The sequence below is a fragment of the Triticum aestivum genome, chromosome 2D (genome assembly GCF_018294505.1).
Source record: "Triticum aestivum cultivar Chinese Spring chromosome 2D, IWGSC CS RefSeq v2.1, whole genome shotgun sequence".
In the NCBI taxonomy this organism is placed as follows: domain Eukaryota; kingdom Viridiplantae; phylum Streptophyta; class Magnoliopsida; order Poales; family Poaceae; genus Triticum; species Triticum aestivum.
This window is the reverse complement of record NC_057799.1, coordinates 84,621,081-84,644,914: the sequence shown is the minus strand read 5'-3', so window position 1 is coordinate 84,644,914 and position 23,834 is coordinate 84,621,081. Positions and strand designations below refer to the sequence as shown.

At 50.7% G+C, this 23,834-nt stretch overlaps 1 protein-coding gene across 1 annotated transcript; it reads left to right on the top strand.

Annotated features, from left to right (window-relative positions):
* The first annotated feature begins 20,129 nt into the window (after nucleotides 1-20,129).
* LOC123051803 (uncharacterized) lies at nucleotides 20,130-22,863 on the top strand. The gene is made up of 2 exons (XM_044474783.1): nucleotides 20,130-22,173; nucleotides 22,365-22,863. The coding sequence occupies exons 1-2, from the start codon at nucleotides 20,203-20,205 to the stop codon at nucleotides 22,782-22,784; spliced, it is 2,391 nt and encodes a 796-aa protein (XP_044330718.1). The 5' UTR covers nucleotides 20,130-20,202; the 3' UTR covers nucleotides 22,785-22,863.
* Nucleotides 22,864-23,834: the final 971 nt, after the last annotated feature.

Below are 23,834 nucleotides of genomic sequence, written 5' to 3'. Positions count from 1 at the left end.
CACTCCGGTATCACCTCCGCCTCTCAAGCGCCGCCGGCCAGAACTACCTATCCTCACCCTATATACACACCACAACGCAGATCTGTGGTTCCCCCACCCTCCTGCCGCCGGAGCAGCTGGCAGAAGAAAAGAGAACCCACGGCTTCGCCGGCAGCCGCGGGGAACAATGAGATCGCCACTCAAACACCTCTCCTAACTGTTCGCGAGAAGGAAACCCTCCTTTGTTTTTATTTTACTGCATGTATAATGATTGACAAGATAGTCTTATCTTAAGTCTTGCATGTAATTTAGAAATGACAAAAAAAACATGTCTACAATGGGTTATCTCTTAGTCTTATCTCCAATAACTAGCTATTTCTAAAAACGTGGTAAGACATTGTGCTAAGAGATCATCTCTTGTCTTCTCTTATTTAAGAGAAGACAAACCTTTTCTTATGATTTCTCTCTTCTCCACCTCATTATTTATTCTACGTGGCATTTCTAAAATAAAACCATTGTACATGCCCTACAAGCTGAATTAGTAAGTACACTGTCGGGGCACCGAGCAAAGCCTTGAAGGACGGGGTGGCTGTGGTGATTCAGCAGCGGAATCAAAGTACCTGTCATCGTACGCACACAAAAAAAGTAGTACCTGTCACGCACGCAGTGCACGTCTGGGTTTTCTTCTTTTTCCACAGTTGCGCGGTACAAAATGACCAGGAACAGGAGAACGCCTTTGGCGTTGCTGGCCCACCCCACTGACCGGCGAGCCGTCGCAATGTACATTGTGTAGTTTACGAGAATCCAAAGCCTTTATGTTCCGAAGAAGCTGCTCTGCCCATTGTGACATTGTCATTCTGTGAAGCCAGCTACACTAGTGACATAGGTTCTCTTCTTTGAGCGGAAGTGCTAATATGCGACCAATGGCGGACGATGGAGGAGGTGGCGGCGATGAGCACCTTCTCCAGATAACTGTTGGGGGCGCCGGGCAAGGCAAGGTCGACCCGCCGGAGAAGCGGCTGAATCGCTTCGTTCGTGCCGTCGTGCTGATCGAGAGAGTGGGCAATGCGCTTGGTACGCTGGCATTCACGTGGGCCACCGTGGTCCTGCTCGGCGGCTACGCCAGTAAACTCCACTCCGATGATGATTTTAGTTTCGGGACAATCTTGATTCTCCTAGAGGCCGCAAGGTATGTCTATAGTCTATATACCGTATGCAGAGTATTCCATAGCAGGTGGTAGCAATTTTTTTAAAACATTAAGACTTTATTCCTCAAATAATAGCCAGATTGTTTACAATAGCATGAGAAATAAAGTCATGGATATTAGATTCCTAGAACAAGTAAGTTATATTGCTAAAAGCATTACTTGCTAAGATACGAGCAGTCTCATTTGCTTCACGAAGACAGTGTGTGTACTCAGCGTTAGCGAAATCAAGAGCGAGTTGTCTGCACTTCATCACTGTGGTTGTGCATTGATCCCGCATACTCATCAGGGTTCTCCATTGATTCCACCATAAAGATGTTATCAGACTGAACATGTGTTGGAATTAAACCCGACTAATTCCCCGGTGGCTGGTGTGTGTCCGACTCGTCTATGTACATGTATCCTAACAGGACTAGAATTAGCAACCGAGTAGTAGTACTTTGGATAGCTAGCTGGTTCTATATATATATGCGTGTACCTTGGCTTGTAAACATAACCGTGACGTGAAGTAATAATGAAAAGGAACAGGCATCGAGCCTGCGGCCATCAAACAATCAAGTTATCGTGTGTATCTATTGGTGCTGGAATCGATCAAGGCAACGCTCGATCGGCTAATTGATTACGTGCGTGTATCCAGTGATTGTTGCAGCCGGAAGTACTAGTACCCATGTACTAGGACTAGTACACGTCCAAGGAAAGATCGATTAGCTAGTTGAGGTTGGCTTTGCACTGGGGGTGGGTCGATTGGAATCTAGCGTTTTGCTTCGTCGTCGTTCATTGTCGGTCGTATCACCGTCGTCGGAAGTACTCGACGTCGGGACTGGGTCAACAATTAGTATTAGAGCAAGGTTGATCTCCTACTAACAGGAGGTCATGTCGGACGACAAGAAGACCAAGCAGCTGGCGAAGTACTCCGGTGTGGCTAAAGTAATTGTTGCTCCGGCGAGATCGGAGTATCCACGATTCGACCGTGGAAACTTCATGGTGTGGGCGACCATGATGGAGTGAGCGCTCGAGGCCAATGAGCTTTGGGAAGCCGTCGACCACGGCGATGAGCAGTACGTGAAGGGTGGCGCCTTGTATCGGAAAGATTGCCAGGCTATCATGACCATCTGCTCGGTGATGCCGGTGGACGTGCAGCAGCATCTAATCTCGAAGAAATCAGCGAAGGAAGGATGGGGCACGCTCAAGACGTTGCATCTAGGGCACTCGCGTGTACGCGAGGCGAACTTGCAAACTTTGCTGAAAAATTACGAGAATCTGAGGATGTGAGAAGATGAGACGGTGGACACCTTCGCAGCGAGGGTTGCCTCGATGGTAAACGGGATTCGCGATGTAGGAGAGAAGTTGGAGGACATCTCCGTGGTCAGGCGTTTCCTACGTGCCGCTCCACCGCGCTACATGCCGATTGTGTCTGCGATCGAGCAATGCGTTGATCTCAAGACTCTCACTTTGGATGATCTGGTTGGTCGCTTCAAGGCCCATGACGAGCGGATGAAGCTGAGTTACGGTGATGCAAAACAGGATGAGTACCTGATGCTAACACCTACTCAGTGGCAGGCAATGGTTTTCAAGGAGAACAATTTTGACAAAGCGACTGGTAGCGGCGGAAGGTACCATCCCGCAAAGGACACCGACGAACAGTCGGAGAAGCCAAAGAAGAAAAAGTTCGACAAGAGAAAGATCCGCCGCCACAACTGTAATTTGTTCGGGCACTTCAAATCGGAGTGCAAGAATCCCCTGAAGGAGAAGGCGCTCATGGCCCAGGAAGGTGATGAAAGTGACATGTGTTGATGTGCGAACTCGTGGAGAAGGTGAATCCAGTTCTTCAAGCGTCGGCTAAAGAAATTGCCGTGCTCCGTGAAGAAAAAGTTCACTGTCAAGATCATGGTTCGAAAACTCATGTCGACGCTATGGACATGGGGGTGATTCCGAAGCTTACGTCGATGTTACAGGCATAAGTGCTAACTTGGTCGGAGCGGATGCAGCAATTGCCGCGTGTGCTCGGCTATAAAGAAGCAGTCTTCGTACGACGCGTTCAGAAAAAATAAAGACGTACGTGACGCCGGAAGTTCACGAAGAAATAAAAGCTGGTGCTAGTACTGGTGCAAAGACAGAGACACATGTTGCAAGAGAAAACATAGACATGGGTGTCGTGACTGTTGGGGCTGGTGCATCAAGTACAAGTGCAGCTATGGTACAAACACATGAAATTGGTGGCCAAGCCGTGGCACTCCATGGCTCAGTGAACGGACAACCAGGGAAGTCCAAAGGCAGCAGTTGCTGCAACCTAGCAAGCGGGGTGGGATGCAACTCAGAAACAGAAAGCAGCAGCGCGGAAGGAGTTTCATGCGGAGGCATGCCTGGAGGTGATGGGCTTGGCTCATTGGCTTGTACGCAGGAAAGGCAGCAACCGCCTAAGCAGGCTACGAGACCCCTCATGCATGCCCACGCGCTAAGGATGAGCATGCATTAGGAGCCCCGTCGTGTGCATGCTTGTACGCAGGAAAGGCAGCCATGTTGGCACCTGCATCGTCTCCGAAAGCACAGGAGAAAAGGACGCCACCATCTACACCTATGCATCTCGGACCGGTGTTCGACATACATCTGGAGAACACTCTTCGGACGATTGACCCAATAAGATGAAAAGGAGTGAGTGGCGGTATCTAGCAAGCGCCGAGGAACCGGCGGATTTTGAGGATGCGAACACGGATGAGTGTTGGCGTCATGCTATGGAAGAGGAGTTGAGGTCGATCGACGATCACAATGCATGGGAGCTTGTGGATCTTCCCAACAATGAAAAAGTCATGGATCTCAAGTGGGAATTTAAAATCAAGAAAGTTGTCGAAGGGTCCATGAAGCACAAAGCGAGGCTACTAGCCAAAGAGTACGCGCAAGAGGAAAATGTGGACTTCGAAGAAGTGTTTGTTCCCATTGCAAGGATGGAAACGGTGATATTACTCATCGCTCTCGCGGTTCAGGAATCATGGAAGATACACCACATGGATGTAAAATCCGTGTTTTGGAATGACGAGTTAGAAGGAGATGTGTATGTGAATCAGTCACCGGGATTCATCAAAGAGGGAGAGGAACATAAGGTATTGAAGCTACACAAAGTCTTGTACAGGCTACGACAAGGCTCTCGGGCGTGGAACATCAAACTTGATCAGACGATGATTTCTCTTGGATTTGAGAGAGGCCCACTAAAGCATGTGATGTACAAGAGGTCAAGGAAGGTATCGTCTACTAGTTGGCATGTACGACGATGACCAATTGATAACTTGAGCAGATGAAGAGGTGATTGCAAAGTTCAAGCTGCAAATGAAGAAGCTTTTCAAGATGGATGACCTAGGGCTATTGAGTTACTACCTCGAGATGATCCAGTGTCGAGACCCAATAGGTCGGCCATCACTGGCATCCATCGACCCATCCTGCAACCCCGAGCGCGAGACGAACTCAGTCCTGCAGCACCGTGAGGGGGACGAGGTCAGTCCTGCTGCACCGTGCATGAGACGAGCTCGGTCCTGCTGCACCGGGTGTGAGACGAGCGATGGACCGCAGCTGGGAGAGGGTCATACCTTCGAAGGAAGTAGCACCCGGGCGAAGAGGAGATGGGGCGAAGGCTGAAATGTTTCGATCGCAGACTAGCCGACGTCGGAGAAGCCGGCCAACGCCGCAGGCAGATCTGTCGAGCCACTGTGAAGCCGTCATGACACCGGAAGGCCACCACCATGCTCTGAACCTCCCCACCACGCCGCCCACGGCCGGAGCAACGGCCACACCAGGCCGCTGCCCTATCCGCGTCGCACGACGAGCTCCAAGCGCCGGAGCCGCCGGGGACGGACCAACCGACGCCACGCGCCGCCGGCCGACCCCCATCGCCAGATCCGGCCGGATCCAGCAGAATGTTGGAAATATGCCCTAGAGGCAATAATAAAATGGTTATTATTATATTTCCTTGTTCATGATAATTGTCTATTGTTCATGCTATAATTGTCTTATCCGGAAATCGTAATACATGTGTGAATACATAGACCACAACATGTCCCTAGTAAGCCTCTAGTTGACTAGCTCGTTGATCAATAGATAGTCATGGTTTCCTGACTATGGACATTGGATGTCATTGATAACGGGATCACATCATTAGGAGAATGATGTGATGGACAAGACCCAATCATAAGCATAGCTCAAAGATCGTGTAGTTCGTTTGCTAGAGCTTTTCCAATGTCAAGTATCATTTCCTTAGACCATGAGATTGTGCAACTCCCGGATACCGTAGGAGTGCTTTGGGTGTGCCAAACGTCACAACGTAACTGGGTGGCTATAAAGGTGCACTACGGGTATCTCCGAAAGTGTCTGTTGGGTTGGCACGAATCGAGACTGGGATTTGTCACTCCGTATGACGGAGAGGTATCTCTGGGCCCACTCGGTAATGCATCATCATAATGAGCTCAATGTGACCAAGTGTTTGGTCACGGGATCATGCATTACGGTACGAGTAAAGTGACTTACCGGTAACGAGATTGAACAAGGTATTGGGATACCGACGATCGAATCTCGGGCAAGTAACGTACCGATTGACAAAGGGAATTGTATACGGGATTGATTGAATCCTCGACATCGTGGTTCATCCGATAAGATCATCATGGAACATGTGGGAGCCGAGATGGGTATCCAGATCCCACTGTTGGTTATTGACCGGTGAGTCGTCTCGGTCATGTCTGCATGTCTCCCGAATCCGTAGGGTCTACACACTTAAGGTTCGGTGACGCTAGGGTTGTAGAGATATTAGTATGCGGTAACCCGAAAGTTGTTCGGAGTCCCGGATGAGATCCCGGATGTCACGAGGAGTTCCGGAATGGTCCGGAGGTGAAGAATTATATATAGGAAGTCCAGTTTCGGCCACCGGGAAAGTTTCGGGGGTTACCGGTATTGTACCGGGACCACCGGAAGGGTCCCGGGGGTCCACCAAGTGGGGCCGCCTATCCCGGAGGGCCCCATGGGCTGAAGTGGGAGGGGAACCAGCCCCTGGTGGGCTGGTGCGCCCCCCCTTGGGCCCTCCCATGCGCCTAGGGTTGGAAACCCTAGGGGTGGGGGCGCCCCCCCACTTGGCTTGGGGGGAAGCCACCCCCTTGGCCGCCGCCCCCTGGAGATGGGATCTCCCAGGGCCGGCGCCCCCCCAGGGGGCCTATATAAAGGGGGGAGGGAGGGCAGCCGCACCACAGCTCCTGGCGCCTCCCTCTCCCTCCCGTAACGCCTCTCCCTCTCGCTGAGCTTGGCGAAGCCTGCCGAGATCCCCGCTACTTCCACCACCACGCCGTCGTGCTGCTGGATCTCCATCAACCTCTCCTTCCCCCTTGCTGGATCAAGAAGGAGGAGACGTCTTCCCCAACCGTACGTGTGGTGAACGCGGAGGTGCCGTCCGTTTGGCGCTCGGTCATTGGTGATTTGGATCACGACGAGTACGACTCCATCAACCCCGTTCACTTGAACGCTTCCGCTCGCGATCTACAAGGGTATGTAGATGCACTACTCTCTCTCGTTGCTAGATGACTCCATAGATTGATCTTGGTGATGCATAGAAAATTTTAAATTTCTGCTACGATCCCCAACAGTGGCATCATGAGCCAGGCCTATGCGTAGTTTCTATGCACGAGTAGAACACAAATTTGTTGTGGGCGTAGATGTTGTCAATTTTCTTGCCACTACTAGTCTTAGCTTGTTTCGGCGGCATTGTGGGATGAAGCGGCCCGGACCGACATTACACGTACGCTTACGTGAGACAGGTTCCACCAACTGACATGCACTACACTACAGGAATCAGCTATTTTGCCGTCTGCCACGGCGGACGGCAAAGGCATGAACGGCGGACGGCAAAGGCCTTTGCCGTCAGCCGCGGACGGCAAAAGGCTCCGGCAAAGTAGGCTACGGTAAACAGCTGCTTTGCCGTCTGCTTCCTGGCGGCTGACGGCAAAGGACCTTTGCCGTCTGCCGCGGACGGCAACGAGAGCAGATGGCAATAATTGTGCTCTCAGTCCGTTAAGTGGCTAATGGCAGGCCTTTGCCGTCCGCCGCGGACGGCAAACTTTCTAGTGCCTTTGCCGTCCGCTTCCGCCTCGCCCGCTTCCGCCTCGCCCGCCGCATCGGCCGCCCCCGCTTCCGCCTGGGCCTGCGGCGCCACTTCCGCCTCGGCCGCCGCGTCGGCCGCCCCCGCTGAGGCGCTGCCGCCTGCCCCCCTGCCCGCTGCCGCCTCGCCTGCCCCGCGTGCCCCGACGCCTCCTGCCCCCCGCTTCCCGCTGCCGCGCTGCCGGCTGCCGCCTCGCCTGCCCCGCGTGCCCCGATGCCTCGCGGTCAACGCCGCCATCTCGTCTTCCGCACGCCGCCCTCTCGTCTTTCGCGCGCCGCCCTCTCGTCTTCCGCGCGGCCATCTCGTCTTCCGCCCGCCGCCCTCTCGTCTTCCGCGCGGCCGTCTCGTCTTCCGCGGCCCGGCGCCTCCGTGCCGCATTAAATCCGCCCGGCGCTATAAAACCCGCCCTGCGCGGCGAGTTTGGTCACACCGGCCACCTCCTCCACCGCCCCGCCCCCCGCCTCTCCCTCTTCACACCGGCGTTCTCTTCGCGGGATGGCGTCCAGCGACTCGGACTCCGACGGCGCGGCATCGGGCGGCCACTGGCCGTCGAGCCTCACGTTGGGGCAGACGGAGGACCTCGCTCGGTTCGGCCTCTACGTGCCGCCGGCGGCGAAGCTGCCGCGGCCGTGGAGGATCTCCGCGGACGGATTCCCCACGCAGGGCGCACCGGCGACGCCGGCAGAGCTTCGCGCGCACCCCGGGGGACGCTACAACCGGAAGGGCCGCCGCCATTTTTGGAAGGGCAAGCGGTTCGACGACGTCATCGGCGCCTTCAAGCGCGCCGCCCGAGGGCTCCCTGTCGGTGATCTCTCCCGTGGAGCCGGGCCCTCCCAGCCGCGCAGGGCACCCGCTCCCACCCCCGCCCCAGCAGCCCCGGCCGAGGTTGTGATCCCGCCGGAGCAGGCGGCGCTCCAGCAGGACGGCGACCCGGAGGACACGCCCGGGCTCCTCGCGATCCTGGCGCAGTCAGCGGAGGAGGCCGCCGCGGCGGCGGCGCTGGAGGCCCAGGAGGAGGCGGCGCAGCAGGCGGCGCTGGAGGTCCAGGAGGAGGCGGCGCTGCAGGCGGCGATGGCGGCGCAGCAGGCGGCGATGGCGCCGCCGGAGTGGCAGCAGGTGCCGCCGGAGTGGCAGCAGGAGTGGCAGCAGGCGCCGGCGGCGGAGGAGGAAGAGGATTCGGACGACGTCCCGGTGGACTGGGACGACGTCGCGAACCGGTCCAGCAGCGACGATGACGGCGGCAACGGCCCGGCCGTGATTGACCTAGATAGCAACGCCGAGTAGTTTTTTACTATTTATTATGTACGAACTACTTTATGTACGAACTTTTTTTAGTGTGTTGTTTGCGGCCCTAAAACTAAACTAAAACTAAACCTAAAACTAAAAAAACAGAAAAAAGGAAAAAAGGGGTAGAGCTCACCTGAGGCAGGGCCGGTGGAGGAGGTCGCCGGTGGAGGAGGGGGGCGGGGCGGTGGAGGAGGTGGCCGGCGGGGGGCCGGGGCGACGGGGCGGCGGGGGGGGGGCGACGGGGCGGCGGGGCCCCGGGGCGGTGGAGGAGGGCGACGGGGCGGCGGGGCCCCGTGGCGGTGGGGCCGGGGCGCCGGGCGGCGGCGAGTGCTGGGGGCGGCGGCGGCGGGGTGGGATGTGGGGTGGGATGTGTGGTGGGATGTAGTGCGCGTCGGCGAGGAGAGAGAGGGAGAGAACAGAGAGTAACGGGCGGGGGGGGGTACGGGCCGTTAGGTAGTCTCCTCTTTGCCGTCCGCCACTATTTGCCGTCCGCCCTTTTGCCTCTTTGCCGTCCGCTGGCAGACGGCAAAGAGGTGGGGCGTTAAGTTTTCCCCAAACGGGCGGGGGGTGGGGACCACCTCTCTCTTTGCCGTCCGCCAGCTGACGGCAAAGAATCTTTGCCGTCCGCTGGCGGACGGCAAAGAGCCCGCAGATGGCAAAGAGCTTCTTTGCCGTCTGCCACTTCTTTGCCGTCAGCTTCTGGGTAGCTGATGGCAAAGAGCTTCTTTGCCGTCAGCTAGCAGACGGCAAAGAGCTGGCAGATGGCAAATTAGCTGATTCCAGTAGTGCTAGTTGCATAAGGTGGCTAGCGGGTGTCTGTCTCTCCCACTTTAGTCGGAACGGATTCGATGAAAAGGGTCCTTATGAAGGGTAAATAGAAATTGGCATATCACGTTGTGGTTTTACGTAGGTAAGAAACGTTCTTGCTAGAAACCTATAGAAACCACGTAAAAACATGCAACAACAATTAGAGGACGTCTAACTTGTTTTTGCAGCATGTGCCTTATGATGTGATATGGCCAAAAGGATGTGATGAATGAGATATATGTGATGTATGAGATTGATCATGTTCTTGTAATAGGAATCACGACTTGCATGTCGATGAGTATGACAACCGGCAGGAGCCATAGGAGTTGTCTTTATTTTTTGTATGACCTGCGTGTCATTGAATAACGCCATGTAAATTACTTTACTTTATTGCTAAACACGTTAGCCATAGAAGTAGAAGTAATCGTTGGCGTGACAACTTCATGAAGACACGATGATGGAGATCATGGTGTCATGCCGGTGACGAAGATGATCATGGCGCCCCGAAGATGGAGATCAAAGGAGCAAAATGATATTGGCCATATCATGTCACTATTTGATTGCATGTGATGTTTATCATGTTTTACATCTTATTTGCTTAGAACGACGATAGCTTAAATAAGATGATCCCTCGCAATAATTTCAAGAAAGTGTTCCCCCTAACTGTGCACCGTTGCGAAGGTTCGTTGTTTCGAAGCACCACGTGATGATCGGGTGTGATAGATTCTAACGTTCGAATTCAACGGGTGTAAGCCAGACTTACACACGCAATACACTTAGGTTGACTTGACGAGCCTAGCATGTACAGACATGGCCTCGGAACACAGAAGACCGAAAGGTCGAGCGTGAGTCGTATAGAAGATACGATCAACATGAGGATGTTCACCGATGTTGACTAGTCCGTCTCACGTGATGATCGGACACGGCCTAGTTGACTCGGATCATGTTTCACTTAGATGACTAGAGGGATGTCTATCTGAGTGGGAGTTCATTGAATAATTTGATTAGATGAACTTAATTATCATGAACTTAGTCTAAAATCTTTACAATATGTCTTGTAGATCAAATGGCCCACGTTGCCCTCAACTTCAACGCGTTCCTAGAGAAAACCAAGCTGAAAGATGATGGCAGCAACTATACGGACTGGGTCCGGAACCTGAGGATCATCCTCATAGCTGCCAAGAAAGATTATGTCCTAGAAGCACCGCTAGGTGAAGCACCCATCCCAGAAAACCAAGACGTTATGAACGCTTGGCAGTCACGTGCTGATGATTACTCCCTCGTTTAGTGCGGCATGCTTTACAGCTTAGAACCGGGGCTCCAAAAGCGTTTTGAGCAACACGGAGCATATGAGATGTTCAAGGAGCTGAAAATGGTTTTCCAAGCTCATGCCCGGGTCGAGAGATATGAAGTCTCCGACAAGTTATTCAGTTGTAAGATGGAGGAAAACAGTTCTGTCAGTGAGCACATACTCAAAATGTCTGGGTTGCACAACCGCTTGACTCAGCCGGGAGTTAATCTCCCGGATGACGCGGTCATTGACAGAATCCTTCAGTCGCTTCCACCAAGCTACAAGAGCTTTGTGATGAACTTCAATATGCAGGGGATGGAAAAGACCATTCCTGAGGTATATTCAATGCTGAAATCAGCGGAGGTGGAGATCAAAAGGGAACATCAAGTGTTGATGGTGAATAAAACCACAAAGTTCAAGAAAGGCAAGGGTAAGAAGAACTTCAAGAAGGACGGCAAGGGAGTTGCCGCGCCCGGTAAGCCAGTTGCCGGGAAGAAGCCAAAGAATGGACCCAAGCCTGAGACTGAGTGCTTTTATTGCAAGAGAAGTGGTCACTGGAAGCGGAACTGCCCCAAATACTTAGCGGACAAGAAGGCCGGCAACACCAAAGGTATATGTGATATACATGTAATTGATGTGTACCTTACCAATACTCGTAGTAGCTCCCGGGTATTTGATACCGGTGCGGTTGCTCATATTTGTAACTCAAAACAGGAGCCGCGGAATAAACGGAGACTGGCGAAGGACGAGGTGACGATGCGCGTCGGGAATGGTTCCAAGGTCGATGTGATCGCCGTCGGCACGCTACCTCTACATTTACCTACGGGATTAGTTTTAAACCTCAATAATTGTTATTTAGTGCCAGCTTTGAGCATGAACATTGTATCTGGATCTCGTTTAATACGAGATGGCTACTCATTTAAATCCGAGAATAATGGTTGTTCTATTTATATGAGAGATATGTCTTATGGTCATGCTCCGCTGGTCAATGGTTTATTCTTAATGAATCTCGAACGTGATGTTACACATATTCATAGTGTGAATACCAAAAGATGTAAAGTTGATAACGATAGTCCCACATACTTGTGGCACTGCCGCCTTGGTCACATTGGTGTCAAGCGCATGAAGAAGCTCCATGCAGATGGACTTTTAGAGTATCTTGATTATGATCATTTGACACATGCGAACCATGCCTCATGGGTAAGATGACCAAGACTCCGTTCTCCGGAACAATGGAGCGAGCAACCAACTTATTGGAAATCATACATACCGATGTGTGCGGTCCAATGAGTGTTGAGGCTCGCGGAGGCTATCGTTATGTTCTCACTCTCACTGATGACTTGAGTAGATATGGGTATGTCTTCCTAATGAAACACAAGTGAAAGATCGTGGATGTCGCCTAGAGGGGGGGGTGAATAGGCGCTTTAAAATAATTACGGTTTAGGCTTGAACAAATGCGGAATAAACCTAGCGGTTAATTTGACAAGCACAAAACCTACAACAACTAGGCTCACCTATGTGCACCAACAACTTATGCTAAGCAAGATAAACAACTAAGTGATAGCAAGATATATGACAAGAAACAATATGGCTATCACAAAGTAAAGTGCGTAAGTAAAGGGTTCGGTTAAGAGATAACCGAGGCACGTGGAGACGATGATGTATCCCGAAGTTCACACCCTTGCGGATGCTAATCTCCGTTTGGAGCGGTGTGGAGGCACAATGCTCCCCAAGAAGCCACTAGGGCCACCGTAATCTCCTCACGCCCTCGCACAATGCAAGATGCCGTGATTCCACTAAGGGACCCTTGAGGGCGGTCACCGAACCCGTACAAATGGCAACCCTTGGGGGCGGTCACCGAACCCGTACACTTTGGCAACCCTTGGGGGCGGTCACCGGTACCCGTCAAATTGCTCGGGGCGATCTCCACAACCTAATTGGAGACCCAACGCTTGCCCGAAGCTTTACACCACAATGATTGAGCTCCGAACACCACCAACCGTCTAGGGTGCCCAAGCACCCAAGAGGAACAAGCTCAAGGGCACCAAGCACCCAAGAGTAATAAGCTTCTCAACTTGTAACTTCCACGTATCACCGTGGAGAACTCAAACCGATGCACCAAATGCAATGGCAAGGGCACACGGAGTGCCCAAGTCCTTCTCTCTCAAATCCCACCGAAGCAACTAATGCTAGGGAAGAAAATGAGAGGAAGAACAAGAAGGAGAACACCAAGAACTCCAAGATCTAGATCCAAGGGGTTCCCCTCACATAGAGGAGAAAGTGATTGGTGGAAATGTGGATCTAGATCTCCTCTCTCTTTTCCCTCAAAAACTAGCAAGAATCCATGGAGGGATTGAGAGTTAGCAAGCTCGAAGAAGGACAACAATGGGGGAAGAACACGAGCTCAAGAGATAAGGTTCAATGGGGAAGAAGACCCCCTTTTATAGAAGGGGAAAATCCAACCGTTATGTGCTCAGCCCGCACACGAGCGGTACTACCGCTCCACGAGCGGTACTACCGCTCTGGCGGAAGAAGCAGGGAAAAGGAGCAACCAAACATGAACCTTGGGGCGGTAGTACCGCTTATAAGCGGTACTACCGCGCACCCCAGCGGTACTACCGCCGGAGGAGCAGAACACGGGACCAAAAATGCAGTAGCGGTACTACCGCCCGACCGGAGCGGTACTACCGCTTATAGGCGGTACTACCGCCCATTAGGGCGGTACTACCACTTATAGGTGGAACTGCCGTGCCTTACTGCCGTGCAACTACTGCAAAACTCGACACGAAAAATGCAAGACCCAAAATCGAGGCGGTACCAGCGCGGAACCGTAGCCGTACTACCGCTTATGGCCATAGGCGGTACTACCGCTTTGGACAGCGGTACTACCGCTTGGGGCGATAAGCGGTACTGCCGCTCTGGCCGCGGTACTACCGCTAGGAAGCCAAAACTGCCATAACTTCTGCATATGAGCTCCGAATTGAGCAAACTCAAGCTTGTTGGATTGAGAAAGACGAGTAGCATCAAAACAGCGACTCAAGCTTATAGTAAGAAGAGGCAGGGGAGGTATGCCAAAAAAATAGAGGAGTGAAACCTCCAACCGAGAAGAACCGGCATAACCTCCAACATCGAAAACATCATAGAAGATGCGAGTGAACTCCGTTTTCGATGAACTCGAGCTTGTCATCAAGATGACCATAAGCTCCAAAACTCACAAAGAGAAGAACCAAACAAGAACCAACAAAGATGATGCAAGGATGCAATGGTTTGAGCTCTCTATGAACGATACGATCAAGCTACTCATCGAGAGCCCCCCTTGATAGTACGGCAATCGATCCTATAACCCGGTCTCCCAACTACCATCATGAGACCGGTAACATAGAAAACCTATCAAGAGCAAACCTTTTCCTTACACATGGTCCACTTGAGCTAGATGATGACGATCTTGACTTCCTCAAGTTGGACCACCTTTCTTGGTTGTGTTGGCTCGATGAAGACTAGTTGATTGCTCCCCCATACTCCACTATGGGTGAGCCACTCTTCCGCACATCTTCACAAGTCCATTGTCACCACAATGGACGGCAAGCTTCAAGCATTTGATCTCTTCATGATGCTTCACTTGAACTTGCGCACCGCAACATCTTCACAAGTCCATTGTCGCCACAATGGACGGCAAGCTTCAAGCATTTGATCTCTTCATGATGCTTCACTTGAACTTGCACACCGCAACCTAACCCCACAAAGAACTCTCACAAAGATCATGGGTTAGTACACAAAGCGTAATCGACAATGCTTACCACACCATGGGATCGCTTGATCCCTCTCGGTACATCTTGTGCGCTTTGTGTGTTGATCAACTTGATTCACTCTTGACTTAGTCTTGATCAACCTTGACTCTTTCCAACTCTCTTCATTTGGATGATGTCTTGAAGGTAAACATGAATGATCACACAATCTTCTTCTTCAAGACATGCTTGCAATAAGCTCTACTCTCACATGACCAATCTTTGGATAATTCCTTAACAACACCTTGGTCACCACATAAACTCCTTGAAACCAACACATGGACTTCAAGAAAAGCCTATGGACAAATCCTTCAAATATAACTCAAGGCAACCATTAGTCCATAGAGATTGTCATCAATTACCAAAACCAAACATGGGGGCACCGCATGTTCTTTCAACAAGTCTGAGACCTTTGAAAAGTTTAAGGAATTTCAGAATGAGGTGGAGAATCAACGTGACCGAAAGATAAAGTTCTTACGATCAGATCGTGGGGGAGAATATTTAAGTCACGAATTTGGTACGCACTTAAGGAAATGTGGAATCGTTTCACAACTCACGCCGCCTGGAACACCTCAGAGAAATGGTGTGTCCGAACGTCGTAATCGCACTCTATTGGATATGGTGCGATCTATGATGTCTCTTACTGATCTACCGCTATCATTCCGGGGCTATGCTTTAGAGACTGCCGCATTCACTTTAAATAGGGCTCCGTCGAAATCCGTTGAGACGACACCGTATGAATTATGGTTTGGGAAGAAACCTAAGCTGTCGTTTCTAAAAGTTTGGGGATGCGATGCTTATGTCAAGAAACTTCAACCTGAAAAGCTCGAACCCAAGTCGGAGAAATGCGTCTTCATAGGATACCCTAAGGAAACCGTTGGGTATACCTTCTACCTCAGATCCGAAGGCAAGATCTTTGTTGCCAAGAACGGGTCCTTTCTGGAGAAAGAGTTTCTCTCGAAAGAAATGAGTGGGAGGAAAGTGGAACTTGATGAGGTGATAGTCACCCCTTCCGAACCGGAAAGTAGCACAGCGCGGGAAGATGTTCCTGTGGTGCCTGCACCGACTGGGGAGGAAGTTAATGATGATGATCATGAAGCTTCAGATCAAGTTACTGCTGAACTTCGTAGGTCCACAAGGACACGTTCCGCACCAGAGTGGTACGGCAACCCTGTCATGGAAATCATGTTGTTAGACAAGGGTGAACCTTCGAACTATGAAGAAGTGATGGCGGGCCCGGATTCCAACAAATGGCTTGAAGCCATGCAATCCGAGATAGGATCCATGTATGAAAATGAAGTATGGACTTTGACTGACTTGCCCGATGATCGGCGAGCCATAGAAAATAAATGGATCTTTAAGAAGAAGACAGACGCGGATGGTAACGTGACCATCTATAAGGCTCGACTTGTCGCTAAGGGTTATCGACAAGTTCAAGGGGTTGACTACGATGAGACTTTCTCACCCGTAGCGAAGCTGAAGTCCGTCCGAATCATGTTAGCAATTGCCGCATTCTATGATTATGAGATATGGCAAATGGACGTCAAAACGGCATTCCTTAACGGCTTTCTTAAGGAAGAATTGTATATGATGCAGCCGGAAGGTTTTGTCGATCCTAAGAATGCTAACAAGGTATGCAAGCTCCAGTGCTCCATCTATGGGCTGGTGCAAGCATCTCGGAGTTGGAACATTCGCTTTGATGAGATGATCAAAGCGTTTGGGTTTACACAGACTTATGGAGAAGCCTGTGTTTACAAGAAAGTGAGTGGGAGCTCTGTAGCATTTCTCTTATTATATGTGGATGACATACTATTGATGGGAAATGATATAGAATTCTTGGAAAGTATAAAGGCCTATTTGAATAAGTGTTTTTCAATGAAGGACCTTGGAGAAGCTGCTTATATATTAGGCATCAAGATCTATAGAGATAGATCAAGACGCCTCATTGGTCTTTCACAGAGTACGTACCTTGACAAGATATTGAAGAAGTTCAATATGGATCAGTCCAAGAAGGGGTTCTTGCCTGTATTGCAAGGTGTGCAATTGAGCACGGCTCAAAGCCCGACCACGGCAGAAGATAGAGAAAAGATGAGTGTCATCCCCTATGCCTCGGCCATAGGGTCTATTATGTATGCCATGCTGTGTACCAGACCTGATGTAAACCTTGCTGTAAGTTTGGTAGGAAGGTACCAAAGTAATCCCGGCATGGAACACTGGACAGCGGTCAAGAATATCCTGAAGTACCTGAAGAGGACTAAGGATATGTTTCTCGTTTATGGAGGTGACGAAGAGCTCGTGTAAAGGGTTACGTTGATGCTAGCTTCAACACAGATCTGGATGACTCTAAGTCACAAACCGGATACGTGTATATTTTGAATGGAGGGGCAGTAAGCTGGTGCAGTTGCAAGCAAAGCGTCGTGGCGGGATCTACATGTGAAGCGGAGTACATGGCGGCCTTAGAGGCAGCGCAAGAAGCAATCTGGATGAAGGAGTTCATTACCGACCTAGGGGTGATTCCCAATGCGTCGGGCCCGATGACTCTCTTCTGTGACAACACTGGAGCTATTGCCCTTGCAAAGGAGCCCAGGTTTCATAGGAAGACCAGACATATCAAGCGTCGCTTCAACTCCATTCGTGAAAGTGTTCAAAATGGAGACATAGATATTTGTAAAGTACATACGGACCTGAATGTAGCAGATCCGTTGACTAAACCTCTCCCTAGAGCAAAACATGATCAACACCAGAACTCTATGGGTGTTCGATTAATCACAATGTAACTAGATTATTGACTCTAGTGTAAGTGGGAGACTGTTGGAAATATGCCCTAGAGGCAATAATAAAATGGTTATTATTATATTTCCTTGTTCATGATAATTGTCTATTGTTCATGCTATAATTGTGTTATCCGGAAATCGTAATACATGTGTGAATACATAGACCACAACATGTCCCTAGTAAGCCTCTAGTTGACTAGGTCGTTGATCAACAGATAGTCATGGTTTCCTGACTAGGGACATTGGATGTCATTGATAACGGGATCACATCATTAGGAGAATGATGTGATGGACAAGACCCAATCCTAAGCATAGCTCAAAGATCGTGTAGTTCGTTTGCTAGAGCTTTTCCAATGTCAAGTATCATTTCCTTAGACCATGAGATTGTGCAACTCCCGGATACCGTAGGAGTGCTTTGGGTGTGCCAAACGTCACAACGTAACTGGGTGGCTATAAAGGTGCACTACGGGTATCTCCGAAAGTGTCTGTTGGGTTGGCACGAATCGAGACTGGGATTTGTCACTCCGTATGACGAAGAGGTATCTCTGGGCACACTCGGTAATGCATCATCATAATGAGCTCAATGCGACCAAGTGTTTGGTCACGGGATCATGCATTACGGTACGAGTAAAGTGACTTACCGGTAACGAGATTGAACAAGGTATTGGGATACCGACGATCGAATCTCGGGCAAGTAACGTATCGATTGACAAAGGGAATTGTATACAGGATTGATTGAATCCTCGACATCGTGGTTCATCCGATGAGATCATCGTGGAACATGTGGGAGCCGAGATGGGTATCCAGATCCCGCTGTTGGTTATTGACCGGAGAGTCGTCTCGGTCATGTCTGCATGTCTCCCGAACCCGTAGGGTCTACACACTTAAGGTTCGGTGACGCTAGGGTTGTAGAGATATTAGTATGCGGTAACCCGAAAGTTGTTCGGAGTCCCGGATGAGACCCCGGACGTCACGAGGAGTTCCGGAATGGTCCGGAGGTGAAGAATTATATATAGGAAGTCCAGTTTCGGCAACCGGGAAAGTTTCGTGGGTTACCGGTATTGTACCGGGACCACCGGAAGGGTCCCGGGGGTCCACCGGGTGAGGCCACCTATCCCGGAGGGCCCCATGGGCTGAAGTGGGAGGGGAACCAGCCCCTGGTGGGCTGGTGCGCCCCCCCTTGGGCCCTCCCATGCGCCTAGGGTTGGAAACCCTAGGGGTGGGGCGCCCCCCCACTTGGCTTGTGGGGGAAGCCACCCCCTTGGCCGCCGCCCCCCTGGAGATGGGATCTCCCAGGGCCGGCGCCCCCCAGGGGGCCTATATAAAGGGGGGAGGGAGGGCAGCCGCACCACAGCCCCTGGCGCCTCCCTCTCCCTCCCGTAACACCTCTCCCTCTCGCTGAGCTTGGCGAAGCCCTGCCGAGATCCCCGCTACTTCCACCACCACGCCGTCGTGCTGTTGGATCTCCATCAACCTCTCCTTCCCCCTTGCTGGATCAAGAAGGAGGAGACGTCTTCCCCAACCGTACGTGTGTTGAACGCGGAGGTGCCGTCCGTTCAGCGCTCGGTCATTGGTGATTTGGATCACGACGAGTACGACTCCATCAACCCCGTTCACTTGAACGCTTCCGCTCGCGATCTACAAGGGTATGTAGATGCACTCCTCTCTCTCGTTGCTAGATGACTCCATAGATTGATCTTGGTGATGCGTAGAAAATTTTAAATTTCTGCTACGATCCCCAACACAGAAGGCCGTCCGCGCGCCACCTCCCAAGACGGGAGCATCGCCGCCGCCCCGCCACGTGCGGGACCCAGGACGCCGGCGCGCCGCCACCAGCCGGCCACCCCGCTGCCACCTAGCGCCGCCACTCGAGGAAGACGCCCGCGTCGGCGCCCTACCCGCAGAGGAGGAAGAAGGGCCCCGTCGCCGCCGCGCCCACTAGGCTTTGCCCGACAGCGCTCGCCGACGGCGGCGGGGAGGAGGGGATGGAGGCGGGGGTTGAAGGGGAGGGGCGACAAGAGTCCCCCCTTCCCCGGGTGCGCGTGGCCGCGTGGGCGCATCGCGGGAGGGGAGGGGGCAGGCACCGCCGCTTTCAGACGCCCATCCGCCACGCTTGGCTGTCGGATCCACGATGCGGCGCCTCTTCCTCCCGAGCCGGTGAGGCATACATGGCAGACCTCCGCCGAAGGAGCGCGTCGAAGCGGAGCGCCGGCTGTACGCGAAGTACACGATGGGGAGGACTGATGCCATCAACCTCTCCAGCAGCGGAGGTGGCGATGACAATAGCGACAACGACGGCCCCGACCCAATCATCCGAGGTTTGACCAGAAGGGAGTGGAAGGCGTTCGCAGTAGAGTCGGACTAGGTTTAAAAAATTTAACTAATTTTTTTAATTTCGTTTTAAGTTCTATGTAAAATATTCGGAATTTGTACGGAATGTCGTTTAAGTATGTTTTATGTCCTAGTTTGAACCTAATTAGCACCAAATTTGTGTTCATATGCCTCCGATTTTTATTTACTCTGTTAAGTTTTGGGGTTCGTCTGGAAACGACATGTTTTTAGAGGAGCAAATGTGCTCCTCTGTTGCTTACTCTAAAATTTAGAGGGGCAGCTAGAGATGTCCTAAAGTAAGTTGGCAGCCTAGAAATTCTACTCCTACATCCTTCCTGCATCATGTCATCAAATGTTAGCTTATATTCCGACAAAAAAAGCAAGCATCGCAGCTCGGCAAGTCTGCAACGATAGAAATTGGTATGTCCTTTTCATCTAATGCATGATACCATATTCATATTTCAGGATGTTCACCCGTGACAAGAACAGTCTAGATTATCAACTGTTCTTTAATACCAGAGGAGCATTTAGGCCCCTTGGCTGGAGTGGACTGACTGTAATTGCATGTTTTTGTGGTGTGCTGAAAATCATCTGGAAGAAACATCGGATCGCTAGCATGGTGCTCTTATTGAGCCCAATATTTGTCCGGTCATTATCTGAGGTGTCACCAGGAGTATGGGATCCGATGCGTCGTGCCGTATCACTATGGGGTCCGTTATTTGCAATCCTATTGCTAGCTCCCTCTATATTAAAAGGCCACTCAACGATTGAATGGGCAGTGTTCTTAGTACTACTTGCGGCAGTGCTCGTAGCATCAATAGGCAATCGGTGCTTCAGAATAATCAGTAAACAAGAATTTTGGCGTCAAGTTATTATAAACATGTGGATGATTGCTGCTCTAGGGATGCTGGTGTACATGTTTGATGTACATGAACATGAACCATCAACGATGATCATAATTGAAGTATGTGCACTAGTGATCGTATCATTTGGCAACTTACAGATTCCAGCAGCAGTTGTGCGGGTCATTCTAGCATTAAGTGGGCTTATACTACTACAACATGGTGGAAGTGAGCCTGCATACGATGAACTCTTGGATGGCCAAAAAAACATTGGAGCAACTCTAAAACTCTTCTATGGGATGGTGCTTGTACAAGGAATACTCTATGCCGTGGCCTGCATGTTTGAGTTCTTTTCTTTCATCCCTCGAAGATCCCTCATCCGCGGTGGTGGATTTAAAGGTCAGTGGGGAATGAAATCTGTCAATATGTATTACGCATATGCGTCAGAGAAATGCATGCAAGGGGGTGTGCTTGCTCCAAAGAAGATCAACCTCAGCACCTTTGCCATGGATTCTGTGAACTCGGATTCGTCCAAGAATCAGCTCGCCGGGATACGAATGATGCACAACTTTCTGCAAAGTCAACCAACCAAGGCACAACTCCTTTCAAAACTCGCCACTTCTACCAAGACGATGGCCAGAATAATCAGAATGTTGGATTGGACAAGTCCAAAGGATACAGCTATCAGATTATATGCCGCAAAGGTCACTGCAGAGCTTGCAAAGAACCTCCGTGCAGGCACTATCCCTGGTACAATGCAGCTTGTATCTGCACTTCTTGACGCTGATCGCAGACTGGAAAGAGGAAACCCACTCCTAGACACTGATGATGAACACGAACGAAGACAAGATCCAGTTCTGAATACAGAAGATAGCAGAGAGGTGGCTGATAACCAATTCCAAACACAAGGTCAACTTCGGGACACTGATATCCTGCTGGAAACAGAAAGCAGATCAACCCAAGAAGTTGGCATGAACAAACAGAACTCGTGCGTGCTCAGATGCTGGCAGCATATTTCAGAATTCTGGTCAATACCCAAGGAACAGCTGCGGACAGACCACGATCTTCTACCGGCACTGGCCATGTCAATTATTGAAAGTCTTGCTGGTGTTGACCAGGACAACTGTGTGGAGATCAGCAAAGCAGCTGACCTCGTCCCGAAGATCATAAGATTCACAATCTGCAGAAGTGACACGATGAATACCAAGGCACAACAAGAGATCCTGCTCAAATCATCACTGAAGGTGCTGCAAAGGCTCACAAGCATTGGCGGGGAAACCGGCATCACACTGCGGTACAAGATATCAAAACACCCCTTCCTATTGAGTAACCTCTCAGGTATCCTTGGAGACGACAAGAGCAGCCAGATATCGAGAAAGTTGGTGGCGGGAATCCTCAGAAACATTGCCGTTGATGAGAAAACAAGGCAGGAAATTGGTCGCTTCCAAATGATCATCACCAAGCTGATGCAGGCATTTCTCTACTCAGAAGGAACCATGAGTACCAATGATGATCACCTGTCACGGAAGGTCGCCGGGCAAGCATTGGCAATGCTGACAATACAAAGTGCTCAAAACTGCTTGGTTATATTGAAGGAGCCATGGTTCATGAAGGAACTCAAAATCTTGATCCATGATAAAAGGTACATATATGTGGCGGCAAGCCTGCTGCGTAATCTGTGCCTGCATGCTAGATCCGAGCTCAGAGAGTCAGACCTGAAGGAACTATCTCATACCTTGAGAGAGGTGAGCCCTGCTAATTCGAGCAACAAGTACACTATTAGAGATGCATAATAAAATTTACCATGTTTTGTATGTTCTTGTGCGCAAGGTTTCAGTAAAATTTTGATCTTTATTTTTTGCTCACTCATTTACCACTGGACTATAGATAGAGATACACGTCAATTTTTAACTGATAATGATACATCTCATTACAGGTGTTGGAAAGAATACTGGACGCGGATGGGGCAGAACTAGAGATCCTGATTGGGCTTAGTTCACAGATATGTAAAGTTATTCCTGAAGACTTTACCCGAGAACTAGACGCTGGTCAGATTAAGCAGAGATTTGCCAAGAGGCTTGTCGACACACTAAAAGCAAACATGAAACCTAGTGCTCATTGTCCTGGGATCAGGAGAGCGGTACTCGAGCAAGTCATACACTTGATGGAGTATAATTCTCGCTATGCAGATTGCTTCAACGCATTCGGGATGACAGATGCACTGTCAATGGTAGAACAAACACCGTCAAAGGCTGAAAACTACAGGCTTTTCTTGGGCGATGAAGGATTCATGGAGTACAGCATGCCTCTCTCCGATCTTGTGGCCAGGGCAAAAGAACTTATGGGCTGTGACTGACTACGAGGCACTAATAGATGGTAGTAGGACTTCTACTTTCCTTTCTACAATGAATGAAGAATTGTTGCAGTGAGAATAAAGGATAATCAAATTGTCTATCACTAATAGTTTAAATGCTTTTCCATTTGTCTTCAAATGTATTCGAAACAATGTTGTGGATGATTTAGGTGATTAGTACTCCAATTTAGGAAATCGCTGTTTGGCATAAATTTTTCACATAAGGTCGGTAGCGATACAAAACAACAAATGTTTGCGCTCAAGACAATAGTCATATTTTAAAAGAAAGTAAACTGGTCATCACAGTTGAAGAGAAGAAGATGTCATCATGTTACAGTACAGATACCACATGGCGTCTTCCTACTGATAGGTTTGCTTCGCATGGACAGGCATGGGTATGTTGCAAGAAACTCTAGTGCAAAATCTCTACTCCTAATGGATGAGTTGGTTGAATAGTCCCCCCACTTTTGACTGGTTTTTTTCGACTGGTTTTTTTTCAACCGGTTTTTTTCATCAAATGACCCCCACCCCCACGCCCACCCACCGAACCCCACCGAGCCGATCAGAATCGCCCCCCACCGAGCCGATCAGGATCGCCCTGACGCCCTGACGCCCATCCCAGTACCCCGCTGCCGATCAGATCACACGACGTCTGGATCGCCGCGCACTCCACAGCGCCGCCGCCGCGTAACGACTCCACAGCGCCGCCGTCACCGAACGACTCGACAGGGCCGCCGCCGCTGGCAGCTTCTAGATCGCGGGGCGCCGCCCGCCGAACGACTCGACTGGGCCGCCGCCGCTGGCAGATTCTAGATCGCGGGGCGCCGCGGAACGTGCGATCGGCGACGCTGTACGGTTTCAACCCCAGGTATAAACACACAGGTTTTCTTTCTTTGTTATGTCTACGTGTACAGATCGTGTTCAAAATAGATGCAGCCATGCCAGACTTCCGTGACCTAAAACGCCTCATATTAGTGTACAAAGGATCGTGTACAAAGGATGCCAGACTTCCGTGACCTAAAATGCCAGACTTCTGTTTTGTCTACTTTTAAC